Source organism: Musca domestica, unplaced genomic scaffold (assembly GCF_030504385.1).
Source record: "Musca domestica strain aabys unplaced genomic scaffold, Musca_domestica.polishedcontigs.V.1.1 32, whole genome shotgun sequence".
Taxonomy (NCBI): Eukaryota; Metazoa; Arthropoda; class Insecta; order Diptera; family Muscidae; genus Musca; species Musca domestica.
Window position 1 is genome coordinate 4851030 of NW_026712311.1, and position 16313 is coordinate 4867342.

The following is a 16313-nucleotide window of genomic DNA, read 5'->3' on the forward strand; positions in this document are numbered from 1 at the left end:
TACATAAATTTCGGCTGTGATTTCCATAAAAATTATTGTACCTAGGTATATGGTTTATTCTGAGATTTTGTGTAGAATATTTCTTCCTTTGACACCTACCAAGTAGAACAAAATGTTATGTTACTTTCAGGCATTAACTCGAAAAAAGTCAGGTAGAAAAATTATCAAAAAATTAGGAATTTTTTCCCTTTGTTTCAAACATTGATGCAAATATTTTTTTTAATATGCAGTGGAAATAGAGATTTCTTCTCTTTGATTGCCTATAGTGAAATTCGATGAAGAATATTTTTGTCTTTGATGTCATCTTTCTAAACTGATGCATTGTTGGAGATTTTTCCATAAACTCAAAGAATGTAAGGTTTTAACCCCAAAATGTTGAAAAATATTATGGTAGTCCTTGCAAAAAAAAAAAAAAAATAAAATCCATTGACAATTCTTCCAAGTAAAATACTTTGATGGTCCTTGCAAAAAAAATGGAAAAAAGTCCTTTGACAATCCTTACAAAATATTTCTTAAAAAAATATTTTTAAAATTCTTCCAAAAATCATTGAACAATTCTTCGATAGATCTTGCAAAGAAATCTTAAAACAACCCTTAGCAATCCTTCCAAAAAATCATTCAAAAATCCTTCTTCTATGGAAAAAAGTTCTTTGACAATCCTTACAATATATTTCTTAAAAAAAAATATTTTTAAAATTCTCCCAAAAATCATTGAACAATTCTTCGATAGATCTTGCAAAGAAATCTTAAAACAACCCTTAGCAATCCTTCCAAAAAATCATTCAAAAATCCTTCTATTGTCCTTAATATAAACTCTAAAAAAAAAAAACAAAAATCCTTAAAAAACTCTATCTATCCCTAAACAAAAAACATTGGAAAGACCCTTTGAGAGTCTTTGCAAAAAATCTGAAAAAATCCTTTAACACTTTTTCCAAATCGGTTACAAGAGAGCACCTTCCGGGCTCTCTAAAAATCCTTTCAAAATCGCACTTTTTGCCTGAAGGTCTTTCTGAAAAAAAATTAGAAAAAAAGTTTGTTGCGCTAAAGGTCCTTTCCAAAAAAAAAAAAAAATACGAAACATTTGCTTGGGTATGTGAAGGTTTCTCCCAAAAATTTCTTAAAAATTACGTTTGTTGCCCTGAAGGTACTATCCAAAAATTTCTTTAAAAAATCAATTTAAGATCCTTCCGAAAAATTGTTAAAAATTCCGGGTTTTTGTTTCAAAAATTCGTTCAAAAAAATCCTTCCAAATATAAAAATCAAAGGTTTCTTTCAGAAACGAGAGTTCTTTTGTAAAAACAGTCCTCTAAGGGCTCTTTGAAAATCTTTCTTGAAGTCCATACTTTTTTTCTTTTGTGCATGAAAATGTTAAAATTCTCAGCCCCTATGAGGTTCTGAGATATTTTTCTTTCTTTTTATATTCCCTTCCCATTTCCCCAAAATATTATTAATTTATTTATTTAATTTCTCTTTTCCCCCTTCCAGGTATGGTTCTGGTCAACGTATGCCCGCCCAGTCGAACTACGAAGCACCGGCATGCGTCCAAAACGCCATGACCAGGGACAAGAAACCCTTCACCTACACACCTGGCGGCATTGATCTCTCACAAATCAAATCGGAACGCATGGCCAAGCGTTTGGCTCGCAATGCCTGTGCCGAGGGCGCTGCCGGTCAATCACAACAGAATCGCCCGGGCGGTGCCGTTCAACAGCCCACATCGCCCAGTTCGCCAGGCTCGGCGGCGGCCGTGATCGGAGCAGCTGGCATGGGTATGCCATTCCAAGTATTACCACCAACACCACAACCGGTTGCCGGTAAGAATACAAATGGTGGCTGTGGCCCAGCACCTCCCCCACCACCACCACCAACATCCTTTTCCAATATGTCGAACACAACAGCAGCAGCGGCGACATTGGCGCCCCACATGAATGGTGGCGGTGTCAATGGCGGACGTGGTAGTGCCCCCAATTCACCGAACATGCAGCGTAAGATACCACCAGCACCGCCATCGCAACGCTTCGAACCACCACCGCTAGGTTTTCGTCCTGAGATTAAAATTCCTCCAAATCCGATGGCGGCTTTGCGTAAAGTTCCACCACCGGTTGAGAAGAACACCTTCTGGAAGGATGAGTACCTGAAGAACAAGGGTGGTTCGGATGCCCCGGCTCCAGCTCCAGCTTCGGCTCCGGCCAACAGTGCCTATACAGAAGACAACGACAGCGTTAACGGTTCTAGTAGCACCACACCATCGCAGCAAACGACAAATGGTAGTGACCAATTGACAACAGCAACAACAAATGGTGAAACGAACAACAGCGATACTATTGATGGTGAGAGCGAATAGGGGGAAAAGAAAGAAAGCCAAGCAATGCAAAAGATATGAGCCAAAAAAGAGAGGGAAAATAAGACTTCGTTAACCTAAAAATGCTTTAATTTTTAATTTTAAAAAGGTTATGGTTGTTGTCTCTGCTTAAAAACTAATCCCATATAAGAAAAAATATTAAAAAATATATTAGGTGATTCAGAAGACCTATAACCGAGGATCGATTCTCAGATACTGAGGATCTATTCTCAGATACTGAGGATCTATTCTCAGATACTGAGGATTGAATCTTTTTCTTTAGAAAATATTTCTACAGAAAAAAATCCTCAGCTAAAAAGGTTCGATTTTTTTTTTTACAGAAAAAAATCCTCAGCTAAAGTAGTTCGATTTTTTTTCTACAGAAAAAAATCCTCAGCTAAAGTGGTTCGATTTTTTTTCTACAGAAAAAAATCCACAGCAAATGAGGATCGATTTTCTTCTGTAGAAAAAATCCTCAGCAACTGAGGATCGATTTTTTTCTGTAGAAAAAATCCTCAGCAACTGAGGATCGATTTTTTTCTATAGCAAAAAAATCCTCAGCAACTGAGGATCGATTTTTTTCTATAGCAAAAAAATCCTCAGCAACTGAGGATCGATTTTTTTTCTATAGCAAAAAAAAATCCTCAGCAACTGAGGATCGATTTTTTTCTATAGCAAAAAAAATCCTCAGCAACTGAGGATCGATTTTTTTCTATAGCAAAAAAAATCCTCAGCAACTGAGGATCGATTTTTTTCTATAGAAAAAAAATCCTCAGCAACTGAGGATCGATTTTTTTCTATAGAAAAAAAAATCCTCAGCAACTGAGGATCGATTTTTTTTTTTCTATAAAAAAAATCCTCAGCAACTGAGGATCAATTTTTTTCTATAAAAAAAATCCTCAGCAACTGAGGATCGATTTTTTTTATAGAAAAAAAATCCTCAGTAACTGAAGATCGATGTTTTTCTATAGAAAAAAATCCTCAACTACTGGGGATCGAGTTTTTTCTATAGAAAAAAATCCTCAACTACTGGAGATCGAGTTTTTTCTATAGAAAAAAATCCTCAGCTACTGGAGATCGAGTTTTTTCTATAGAAAAAAATCCTCAGCTACAGAGGATCGATTTTTTTCAATAGAAAAAAATCCTCAGCTACTGAGGATCGATTTTTTTCTATAGAAAAAAAATCCTCAGCTACTGAGGATCGATTTTTTTCTATAGAAAAAAAATCCTCAGCTACTGAGGATCGATTTTTTTCTATAGAAAAAAAATCCTCAGCTACTGAGGATCGATTTTTTTCTATAGAAAAAAAATCCTCAGCTACTGAGGATCGATTTTTCTCTATAGAAAAAATATTCAGTTACTGAGGATCGATTTTTTCTATAGAAAAAAATACTTAGCTACTGAGGATCGAATTTTTCTATAGACAAAAATCCTCAGCTATTGAGAATCGATTTTTTCTATAGAAAAAAATTCCTCAGCTATTGAAGATCGATTTTTTCTATAAAAAATCAGTAACTGTGGATCGATTATTTTTACGGAGGATCGTTTTTATGTCTATAGAAAAAAATCCTCAGCCTCTGAGGATCGAAAAAAATAGACAGCTTCTGAGGATCGTTTTTTTTTTTCTATGGAAAAAAATCCTTAGCTTCTGAGGATCGATTTTGTTTCGTATAGAAAAAATGCTCAGCTTCTGAAGATTGATTGAGAAAAAAAAGTATCCCCATCATCTGAGGATTTTTTTCTTTGGAGTAAATATTTCCCTTATAAAGACCACTTAGTGAGATGTTCTCCTTTAAAAATTATATTTTTATTTTTATAATTTTTTTCCTTTAATTTATGTTTAAGCTTTAATTTCAGCTACTCCTCATCAACCTTATATAAGCCTTCAAATAAAAATTATCATCATTCTATTTTTTTATAACTCAAATGCTCAAAAACTCATCATAATTTCGGCGATTTATTAACTGGTGATGGTGCATTTACTACGAAAAATCCTCAAAACTCAAACTTACTCATCATTACATCGTATATTTTGACCTTTAGGAATAAGTACTACCCCCCAAACATACCCCACACATAGAAACTGTTTTGAGCCCTACTAACTTCAAATCTCAATAATTAACACCCCTGCTTTTCCTATGAAACGCCCAACTTCAATTTTCAAATCTAATCGTTTCCATTTATTTCCCATCTTTCTTGTGCCCTAGGTTTTAGAAAAACGATGCCCACTACGACTACGAATAAACTACAAGCCAATCAGCAAACGAACAACTATCCAACGAATACTCAAGATCAACAACAACAACAGGAACCACTTAAGACGCCCACATCTCCCCATAAACCAAGTCAAGAATCGGAAAAACCTCAACAAAAATCTCCACAAAACTCAAGTCCCGACACTCAATCCCTTTCATCCACCCATCGACCCACTCCACCCACATCACCGCATCAAAAACTGTCCTCACCCTCAGTGTTGAAGCAGATTGAACGTGAGACTGGTACTCCACCAGCCGCTTCGGCTTTGACCAGTCCCCCGAAATCTGTGACACCCATACAAATACAGACAGATGTACAGCAACAACAACGTCAACCTTCACCCAAACCCGAATTTCGTAGTGCGGCAACGGCATCACCACAACCGGCCGCTGTCAATCTTTTCAATCGTCAAACCGATAGTCCTCGTTCCGTTGAGAACGCCACACCGCCCCGTGTTACCGAGAGTCCGTTTAGGTTGGCCCAACAACAGCAGCAACAGCAAAGGGCTCCCGTGGCCATATCACCATTGGCCCAGCAAACGACAAGCACACCTCTGTCGGCTGGTCCTTCGCCCGGCCAACCCCAGGCCCAGACAGTACCATGGCGCACCCAGCGTGGTCAAACACCGCAACAGCAAGGCCCAACACCAACAGCCAACACTCAGTCGCACCCCCAACCTTTCTACAACAATGTGCAGCAGCAACAACAACAACAGAGAACTCCAGATTTCAGCACTCAAACCTCGGCCTATCAGGGCCCGAAACCAGTGAGTTCTTGGGGGGAAATTTAAATTTCATTTTTCCCACAGAAAAACCTATTCCCGTGGCATTGAATTTTTTTAGGAAAAACATAACCCCACGGATCTTTTGGGGGTTTTTCACAGAAGAAATAATTTTTCCCACAGAAAAATCTATTCCCGCAGAAAAACCTATTCCCGTGGTATTTTTTAGGACAAATATAACCCTGCGGGTATTTTGGGGATTTTCCACAGAAGAAATGTCCCGGTCCTGTAAAAAAAATGGATTTTGAGAATCAGGTCATTTCTTCTATGGAAAAAACCTCTGCTGCAGAAAAGATTCCCATTTCTTTAAAATATTTTTCCCATGAAAAAATCTGTTCTCGTGGCATATAATTTTTTCCAACAGGAAAATATAACTCCCAGGATCTTACGATTTTTTTCCGTAGAAAAAAATGTCCTGGTCTTGCAAAGAATGGATTTTTAGGACCAGGGCATTTCTTCTATGGTCTTATGATTTTTTCACACAGAAAAAAATATGTAGGTCATGTAATAAATGGATTTTCAGAACCAAGACATTTCTTCTATGGTCTTATGATTTTTTCCCATAGAAAAAATGTCCAGGTCCTGGAAAAATTGAATTTTAAAACCAGGACATATCTTCAATGGAAAAATACTCCTCCTGCAAAAATAATTCCCATTTCTGTAAAATATTTCTCCTCGCAAAAATTTCTTGTTTCAATGCGGATATATCATTTGCCGGGACTGGAGATTTTTGGGGCAAAAAAATTATCTTTGGATCCTGCGATCATTTTTTTTTTGTAGGAAAAATCAGTCTAGGATAAGTCTTAGGATGTGAGGTTTTTCCAATAAAAAAAATTGATCCTCAGGGCCAACATTTTTTCTGTGGGAAAAAGTCCTTCGAGAAAGTCTCAGGAAGGGCACCTCTTTTTTTTTTAAATGTATAATGACCCTCATTAAAACCCCTCTCTCTTCTCTTTCTTCCCCCACTCTCCACAGACCAACGTGGGTTCTTTGTACATTGCCCCATTGGCTGCCCCGGTTGAGCCTCAGGCCCAACACATTGTTCGCCAACAAATGCAGCAGCAGCAAAAACAACCCCAACGTGACTCACCCATGCGTCAAATGGGTGGACCACAGCCCGGCAATCAACAGCTACGTTGGATGAGTTCTCAGCCCAAGCAAACAGAGCAACCACCATGGGCTCGGCCCGAAGAGAATGGCAATGTGGTGCCTTCATCATTGAATCGTATCAAGTCACCACCACCACCACCAACAGCCTCCTCCTATCAAACTCAGCCTCAACCACAAGCATTGTACCAACAACAACAGCAACCACAACCATCGGTATTGTATCAACCATCTCAACCACAGCCCTACAATCAAGGCAATGGATTTTTGGGTCAACAGCAGCAGCAACAACCTGCAACTCAAAATTTCGGAGCTGTACACAATGCTCCGGCTGGTTTGCGTTTGCAAATTAATACCAAAGCGATTCAAAATAACAACAACAGCAACGCCAACAACCAAAGTGGTCCAAGGGTATTTTATTTTCAAGTCGAGGTTTCAAATTTGAAAAGAGTTCTGATTTTCTTTTTTTATTTTCCAGGAACGCATCATTCCCATACAATTGGAGCAAACCCCAACCTATACACCACCACAGCCGAATTTCAATACTACGCCAGCAGCCTATAGCGCAGGCACTGGAAGTGAGTAACACAATTTGAATGTCAAATCATTTTCAGGGTTCGGGGAGATTTGTTCTCTATGAAGAAGAGCGAGTCCCAAGCTTGACGATATCTCTCATCTAAACTAGATATTCTAAAAAACTAGATACTGGTCCTCAGAATTTTTATTGAAAAAAATGAGGATTTTTTCTAGAAAATAAAATTGCTCCAAAAAATCCGGATGATAAGAAACAAGTTATCCTCTGGTTCTGTGAATTTTTCCATAGAAATTATCTATGGAAAATTATCCACAGGGTTTGAGGATTTTTAAAGAACCTGCTCCTCAGAGCCTCAGATTTTTCTCTAGGAAAAAAAGCGAACCCTTGATTGATTAGGGAATCGTTTTTTTTTTAAATTCCCATTGCCAATAATAAAAATCCCACTCCAACTCTTCCACAGCACCTGGCTATGTTATGCGTACACCAAATCAATTTGTGGATCAGGGTTACAATAACTTCGGTGTACAAAACACCCCACAACGGGTTATGTCGCCGCCAATGCAGCAGCAACAATCACAACAACAACAGCTGAATGCACCCCGCATGGTTCAGCAGCAACAGCAACAGGCTGGCAGCAATCGGACTCACATTGTGCCAATTGCCATGGAGGGTGGTGATGGTACGCGAGGACCCATATCCAAAACTCCCATCGTTATACAAAAGTAAGTAAAGATTTGAAATATATTTTTTTTATTTTTCAAAAGCGAATTTGAAAGCTTTCTTTTTAATTCTAAGGCATTGTAGCTTATACCGAGCTTTTTTCTATTTAATCTGTAATACTAATGGTGTTCCTTTATCTTTTATTTATTTATTTTTTTTTTGCTGTAAATATGCTTAACAAAAATATTTTAAAATAATTCAATCCTTGCCAATATCCAAGTGGTGACTATAATCTCGTTGTACACGACTGCCCACTTGAGGCTGAGATCAGATTTAGAAAAAATCGACTCAGGTAGAAATCATGTACTGTTGTGTGTTTGGAAAATGAAAATTGGCGCAGTGTGTAATGTCGTTCATTTTTTCATAAAAATAGAGGGGTATTAGTGTGTCCTGTTTAAGGCATTAAGAAATATTCAAAAAAGTCCTACCCCAGTTCTTGAAAAAATTTTAAAAACATTAGGAAATTATTTCATATAGTACTTGAAGGCAGTACTCGGACAACCGCACGATGTCAGCTCTAACTGTCCATCATGTGGCAGCCATCTCCGGTATTCCGAAAAATTAATACAAATTTAAGCTTATATCATTGATAGTCCTTTGAATAAAAATTTTTGAAAAATCCACGAGTTTAAAAAAAAAATTATCAAATTCGACAGTCCTTCCAAAACATTCATTAAAAAAATCTGCCCAAAATGCCTAAAAACCTAGGATTTATATTTGTGTCAATAATTCCTAAAAATTGATGATTATGGCTATGATAGCCCTATGAAATAATTCTTCAACAAATTTGACTACCCTTTTAAAAACCACCCTCAAAACAGGCTTCTGAAAATTCTTTTAAAAAATCTAGGATTAAAGGATTGATAATCCGACCCAAAAGTCCTTAAAAAATTGCAGAAAAAATAATTACAATTTTGATAAACCTCCCCTCAATTTTTAGATTTGAAAGTCGTTTCAAAAATCCACGATTAAAGCTTTAATTATCCCTCCCAATAATCCTTTAAATAAGACAGACCTTAAAATGTAAGATGGCTCTCTGATTTTTTTTTTTTCAAAAATCCACTATTAAACCTTTGATAATCCTACCTCAACGAATAGTTAAAAAAAAACCTTCAAAAATGGTAGCTCTCTGAAAAATTACTCGAAACATTCGACAGTCCTTACCAAAACATTTCCCTAAAAATTATTTAAAAATTCCTAAAGGTGAGAATACATAGAAGCTTTTTTGACTGGCTTAAGACATCGACTGGTTTCTTCGTAAAAGAGTTTTAGGTCGAAAAAATTACTCCAAAAATTCAGAAAAAAATTCCAAAAATTCGACAGCCCTTGCAAATGCAATCCCTAAAACATCTCTAAAATATTCTTTAAAAAAATTTCCGATCGTAGCATGAAAAAGGATTTCCAAGTATTCTCCATATAATTCGACAGTCCTTCCAAAATCAATCTTTGATAGTCCTTCTCCAAAAATTCGTTATAAAAAGTCCTATCAAATCCTTTCCTTTAGTTCAACTATCCAGGATTGCTACATTTTTATCGTTCCCACTGTACAAATTAAATCGCAGAAAATATATTCTAAAGATCCACCGTTTCAACCTAAAAAATCAAAATTCGACAAAAATCCTTCCCAAATATTGAAATAATCTACGAATGAATTAAAAGACGTCTTTTAATTTGTTCGTTATTATATTCTTAATTCCAAAAAAAATACTCTAAAATTTCATGAAGAGTATTTTCAGATTTCATGAAAAGTATTCTTAAATTTTAAGAAAAATATTTTTAAATTCCGTGATTAAAATTCTAAAATTTATGAAAAATATTCTTAAATTCCATGATTAAAATTCTAAAATTTATGAAAAGTATTCTTAAATTCCATGATTAAAATTTTAAAATTAGAAGGAAATATTCTTAAGAATTAACTACAAACCTCCTACAGTCCTCTAAAAAAATTTTATTTTTTTTTAAATTTACGAAAAATATTCATAAATTTCATCAAAAATGTCCTAACGTAAAATAATATTAAAAAAAGTCCCCGGTTAAAAACGCATGCATTCTTCTTAAGAAATATACCCAATTCCATGATTCATATTTTAATTCCGCCAGTAATCTTCTCAAAAATTCGCAATCAAATAACGAATATTCTATGAAAAATATTCATACATTTTATGAAAAATTTTCTTAAATTCCCTGACAAGTGTTCCTAACTGACTTCTCTTTACAAATTGTTCCGGAACAATCAATTTAAGTTCCATGAAAATTACTCTTTTATTTCATGAGATATGTTCTCAAAAATCAGCAATAGATTGACATAAATATATTACGAAAACTTTTCCTTAATTTAACGAAAAATATTCTTAAATTGCTTCTCAAAAATCCACAATCAAATGACAAATATTCTATGAAAAGTATTCTTGCATATCATGAAAAATGTTCTTAGATTCCATGACAAATATTCCTAATTGACTTCCTCACATACATATGATCCAGAACAATCATTTTAAACTCCATGATATTTTTTCTTTAATTTCATGAAAGATGTTCGATAAATTGGCATATATATATTAAGAAAACTTTTCTTAAAGTTAATGAAAAATATTCCTAAATTGCTTGCAAAACGGTCTTAGATGCTCCGATTTGACTTCTTCTTTGTAAATATGTCCAGAACAATAATTTTAAATTCCATGATATTTATTTTTTAATTTCTAGAGAGATGCTCTCAAAAATCCAAGATGAAATGACGTAATATATTAAGAAAACTTTCCCTTAATTTACGAAAAATATTCCTAGATTGATTGCAAAATATTCTCCAATGTCGAATGTACATAAAATTATTGCTTCGACTTATTCAAAAATTATTTTCTTTCCGAGAATTAATTTCCAGGAGAACATCTTTTTTTAAGTTTGTTAAAAGGGTCATATCGAAATCCACGAAGTTCCTGAAGAGAAGATAAATTCTTTTCGAAGGGAAAATATTGAGACTCTGCTTACAATCTGTAATAGTGTCCTTGGACGTATCTTTCTATGGCGAATGTTTTTTCTTGGTCTCTAAGACAAGGCCGGACACACTAATATCCCCACACTCCGCGTTTTAAATGTGTTATTGTAATCGAAGTTAAGAGTCGATTTCTGAATGTCGAACGATAACCAATTCGTACGAAAACTGACTCTCCATTTGAGATTTGAGTTCGTGTTTCCCCATTTCCATTGATTTCATATCTCAGCGATTGCTACATTTGCGAATGAAATTATCTAAATGAAAACGGAGGAAGAACTTTGAACTACGATTCTGGTTTTCGTTCGACATACAGAAACCCAGCGAAAATGTTTTCTTTTTTGAATAATCTCCTTAAATGTGATTTTTTAGACTTCATTCATTTTTTGTGCTCTGATTTTTTTTTTCAAAATTTCTTTTCTCCTGTTTGTGGCTGCTAACAACTAAATTTTGACTAACCTCTCTCTATTTTTTTTGTTTCGTTTGTTGTTTGGAAAACCTTTGCTTTGGACCTGGAATCTAATCTTATCTCATATTTTCTTTCCCATCATCGAAAACAACATCAATCACCATTTACCCCTCCAAATTCATTCATTCGCCCCTCATCAAAACAACTCTCGAAACTCATCCATCCAAAACTAATTCTTAATTCTAGCGATCTGCGTACACCGCCCGTACAATCGAAATCTTTTAGAATTTTGCAAAAAATCACAGACACTATCGATGATGGCAATAGCGATGAGTCAGGAAATCAGCAACGTAACGATAGTTACATGGATGCCGAACCACAATTACAGCGTCCGACATTTGCTCGGCAAATGAGCGCCCAACAGGCGCGCAATAGTCCAACTGTTGAGCAAATGAGACGCATGAAAATTGGACAAGAACAAGGTAAGAGAAAAACCAAAAAAAAATCAAAAGAGATGTGGCTAGGGAGAGAGGGAAAGAGAGGAATTTAATTGGAAGAGAATAAATTGGATATCGAAGCCTGTTTCTCTAAGTCGAACGAATTGCAAGACGAACGAAAGGTGTACCAAAGGAGTTTTTTATTAGAATGGCTTCTCTTTGGGAACTATAGACAGAATATTACAATTTTTAGATCCCGTCTCGTCTCAAGGCTTGAAAAAATGTAACTTTTCGTTCGACTTATGGAACCAGGACCCAAAATGTAAAGAATCTTAGCAGTTTTTGTGATCTGTCTGAGAGCGAGAGAGAATTGTGCCTTGTCGAGTTCCTAGAATAAACTTTTCGTTTTCATTTGTCTTCATTCCATAGCTTTCATAAATGAGCTTACAGTTTTCTTTTTTTGGAAAGCCTTGGCTGCCGTTAAAAAGATAAGGATTAAATAATCCACTAAATAATTTACTAAAATAATATTAAAAACCAATTAATTAATAACTTAAACAACAAAATAACAGGACTAAATAAAAATAAGAATTAATACAAGTGTTGGTGAAATTTTCGAGGAATAAAATTGAAATGCAATAATTCAATATTATTTTTCAATTCTTTTGTTGTCGTTTCAGGTAATACAACGCCACAAACGCCTTCTCAATTCAATCAGCAGCCACGACCATTTTACAACACCAACAATGGTAATTATTAAAAATTCCAAAACAAAATATCCAAGTCGAGATCAAATTGATCTTTAAGAAGTAAAAAAGTATCAGTCGGTTATGCCTACAGATGTATACCCTCAGCCACTGTTCGATTATTTTAAAATATTTTTTGACTTCTCTTAAATTATTGACCAAAAGGAGTGCGCCGATATATCCCATCTTCGCAGCAGATCTGGTGTTAGTAGAAATAATGGGGTGTGCGAAATTTGAAGAGAACCGGATGCCTTTTTGGGATTTTATAATCGTTTGAGGGGAGGTACCAGAAGAAATGGTCCTATCTTTATCACCTTTATAACAGATCTTGTGTTATCGAAAATGTTAAGATGTGTGAAATATGAAGAGAACCGGATGCTTATTTCAGATTTTATATACGTTTTAGTTATTCTAAACTTTGACCCTTTGTGGGGGAGGAACCAGAAGGAGTGGATCAATATATCCCATCTTCACAGCAGATCTTGCGTTATTAGAAATAATAGTATGTGCGAAATTTAAAAAGAACCGGACTCTTATTTCGGATTTTATGAGCGTTTTGTTATTCAAAACTTTGACCCTTTGTGTGGAAGGTAACAGAAGGAATGGTCCGATATCTACCATCTTTACAACAGATTTTGTGTTGATGGAAATATTGAGATGTGCCAAGTCTGAATGGAATCGGATGTTAATTTCGCGTTTTATGAGCTTAATGGATACTCTAAATGTTGACCCTTTGTGGGGAAGGTGGGGTTCACACCAGACCTTGTGTTACTAAAAACATTATGATGTGTGCAATTTAAAGACAATCGGACACTTCCATCACATTTTAAAAAAAAGTTATAATTATTCAAAATTTTGACCTTTTGTGGGGGAGGTACTTCATGCAGGGGACCGATATTGTCCATTTTCGCACCTGCATGCAAATATTAGGATTGGCAAGATTTGAGTTGGAAATTGGATTATCCTTTCTCTTTTTGTGCAGAAAATATATATTTTGAAAATTTCGATCTTTTGTGGGGGAGGTATCAGAAGGAGTGGATCGATATATTCCCCCTTCACACCAGACCTTGGGTTTATAAAAATATTGGGATGTGGGAAATTTGAAAACAAGCGGACTCTTACATCATATTTTATAAGAGTTGTAATATTTTAAAATGTTGACCGTTTGTGGGGAAGGTACTTGATGGAGTGGACCGATAGTGTCCATTTTCGCACCTGACCTAGCATTCATGCAAATATTAGGATTTGCAAAGTTGGGGAGAAATCGGATTATCCTTTCTCTTTCTGTGCAGAAAATATATATTTTGAAAATTTCGATCTTTTGTGGGGGTGGGACCAGAAGGAGCGGACCGGTATATTCCATCTTAATACCAGACCTTGGGTTGATAAAAATATTGTGATGTGTGAAATATGAAGACAATCGGACTCTTACATCATAATTTATAAGAGTTGTATTTTTTTAAATTTTGACCCTTTGCTGGGGAGGTACTTGATGGAGCGGGCCGATAATATCTATTTTCGCACCGGATTGATGCAAATATTAAGATTTGCAAGGTTGGAGCAAAATCGGACTATCCTTTCCCTTTCTGTGCAGATAATTATATTCATTAAAAATATTGAAATTTTGTGGGGGAGGTACCAGAAGGAATGGACAGATATTGCCCATCTCCGAACTCGATCTAAGTTTGACAATGATATTACGATGCACCAAGTTTAAATCAAATCGGATACTCCCTTCGAGAGTTATGGTGCGCATCAGCCAGACAGAGAGACAGACAGACTTACGGACGGACGAACTTCGCTAGATCCTGTAACGGATTTGGTCCATAGAGACCTAAGGTCTAAAATCGTTATTTCGATGAGCCAGGGACGGACGGCCATCGCTAGGTCTACTTCCAATGTCCGGAAATAGATTTGGCCTAAAGAGACTTAGGGCCTAAAATCGTTATTTCGATGAAGCACGTTTTGGCCGTATTAAAGGATATATACCCTCTCTAGCCAAATAGCTGAGTGTATAAAAATTAAAGACCAGATCAATTTGACATTTAAAAATATACGAAATATTCAACTAGTCATTGAGTAAAAGTGAGAAGAGAAATCAAACGCTCAGTTCAGACTCATTTTCAAAGAGAGCACAAATTTGCTCATTTTCACTCTGGAGCGAAACTTGCTCGCGAGCAAGATTTCTCGAAGAGTGGGAGTTTTTTACGGAGTCTACTTATCACTCTTTTTGTTTATGTGAAAGCGCTCCCGAGTTACATATGTTTGGAAAATGAGATTGAGAGCAGAATCGCTCAAAATAGAGTAAGAGTTTTTTTACGAGTGAAAAGTGGAAACAATTTTTTTTTCCTGACTTGTGTGTGCGGGAATACGGGGACGAGGGTACAGAAAACATACTCATGTGTTGAAATACAGCAGTGGTATGGCAAAAACTAAAAGAGTGCTCGGCAAGAGTAAAACTTGCTCGATATCAAACGAAATTCGCGCCTACTCACAAACAAAAAAATATTCCAACTCCTATTCGAGCGCCATTGAAAAATTTAGTATACTCTTTTTTCTCTTTTGCTCCACGAACACTCCCGCTCGAATTCGAGTGAATTTCACTTTTTGTACAAATTTAAGCAAGTTTTTCGGAGGTGTGGTTCCAAATCTGATTTTATTGATAAATAACTTCACTTAAGAACTACTTTAACTAATCTCTTCTTAACCTAATCGCCCCTATACAATAGTTCTTATCTATTCACGCATGGAATAGAACACCTTGCAAGGATGCTCGTCCCTACATTCAAGTGGTCTCTTACTGAGCATATATACAATTTTAGAATATAGATTTAAATTGTATGATTTTCCCAGTGCTTCAACCGCACACAAAATTATGTACACATTGAAAAAAGTACTTAAAAATATTTTTTTGAATTCAATATTCCCAGAAAAAAATATATATCTAGAAAATTAAACGATATTTAGAATGACCCTAAGGAAATCCTTGGCCTTAAAAATTTCCATTACAATCTTAAGAAAAATATTTAAAAAAACTCTCTTTCACATTACAGATTATATACCACCCAGTGAACAACATGTACCCGAGCCGAAAAAATATACCGGTAGCGCTATACCAAGTCGATCATTTAAAATTTTACAAGCCATGACACAGCCAGAAAATGCTGGTAAGTTTTAAAAATCTAATTCAAATAACAAGATTTCTACATTCAAATATACTACAACAGAAACTCAACTTCCTCAAACACGTTTCTTTCATCATTTAATCAAAATAATACAATTTTTACACAAAAATACAATTTTGTAAAAACCACAAGAATTTTATTTCTATAAATATTCAATATATTTTTCCAAGTTTCGTTTATCATACCAACCCAAAAACACTCTCTCCCACCCACCTGACATACCAAACCAACACTCACAAATCTAATTTAGCTCATTTGTAAATATCGCTCATTATTTCTCATCATAACTTTTGTTCTTATTTTTATATTTTTTATATTTAATATAATATTTTTAATAAGTTTAGCTTAGGTTAGTGAGATGGAAAAGGGAAAGAGCCTGAAAATAAACTTCAGTGTCCAACCTTTCCACAAAAAGTGAAAATTTCACCTTTTTTACAAAAAAAAAAAAATATGCAACTTTTCTTTATAAATAGAAAAATCTATTACATTTTTTATTTTTTCATTATGTTTGCTGATTATTTTTATAATTTTAATATAATTTTCTGTTCTATATATTAAAATATATACATATAAATATACATTGATTTCATTTCCATGTTTAGCTCATATGCCAACATCTATTTTATTTTACTTTTTTCTTTTGATTATTAATCCATTTGGGATCGATTTTTTTTCTTTTTTTTTTTTTTTTTTTTTTTTTTTTTTTTTTTACTAAAAAAAAATTTAATGAAAATTAATTTACGGATTTTAATGCATGTTTGTACTTAAGTGTCAATTACAAAAAAAAAAAAAAAAAAAAACTTCCTT

At 34.9% G+C, this 16313-nt stretch overlaps 3 protein-coding genes across 4 annotated transcripts in view; 2 read left to right on the forward strand and 1 right to left on the reverse strand.

Moving 5' to 3' along the window:
- The window catches only part of LOC101900142 (circadian clock-controlled protein daywake), a 396529-nt gene that overhangs the window by 187621 nt on the left and 192595 nt on the right, over nt 1-16313 (forward strand). The window lies entirely within an intron of this gene.
- Nucleotides 1-16313, forward strand: part of LOC101898208 (protein piccolo) — a 64302-nt gene that overhangs the window by 30678 nt on the left and 17311 nt on the right. The window contains exons 3-11 of the mRNA XM_059125252.1: nt 1486-2330; nt 4549-5363; nt 6354-6896; nt 6964-7063; nt 7481-7742; nt 7961-8032; nt 11385-11620; nt 12256-12324; nt 15375-15488. Of these exons, the coding sequence (XP_058981235.1) occupies nt 1486-2330; nt 4549-5363; nt 6354-6896; nt 6964-7063; nt 7481-7742; nt 7961-8032; nt 11385-11620; nt 12256-12324; nt 15375-15488 (3056 nt within the window). The remainder of the gene's footprint in view (nt 1-1485; nt 2331-4548; nt 5364-6353; nt 6897-6963; nt 7064-7480; nt 7743-7960; nt 8033-11384; nt 11621-12255; nt 12325-15374; nt 15489-16313) is intronic.
- LOC101898032 (DNA fragmentation factor subunit beta) overlaps nt 1-16313 on the reverse strand; it is a 53968-nt gene that overhangs the window by 5329 nt on the left and 32326 nt on the right. The window lies entirely within an intron of this gene.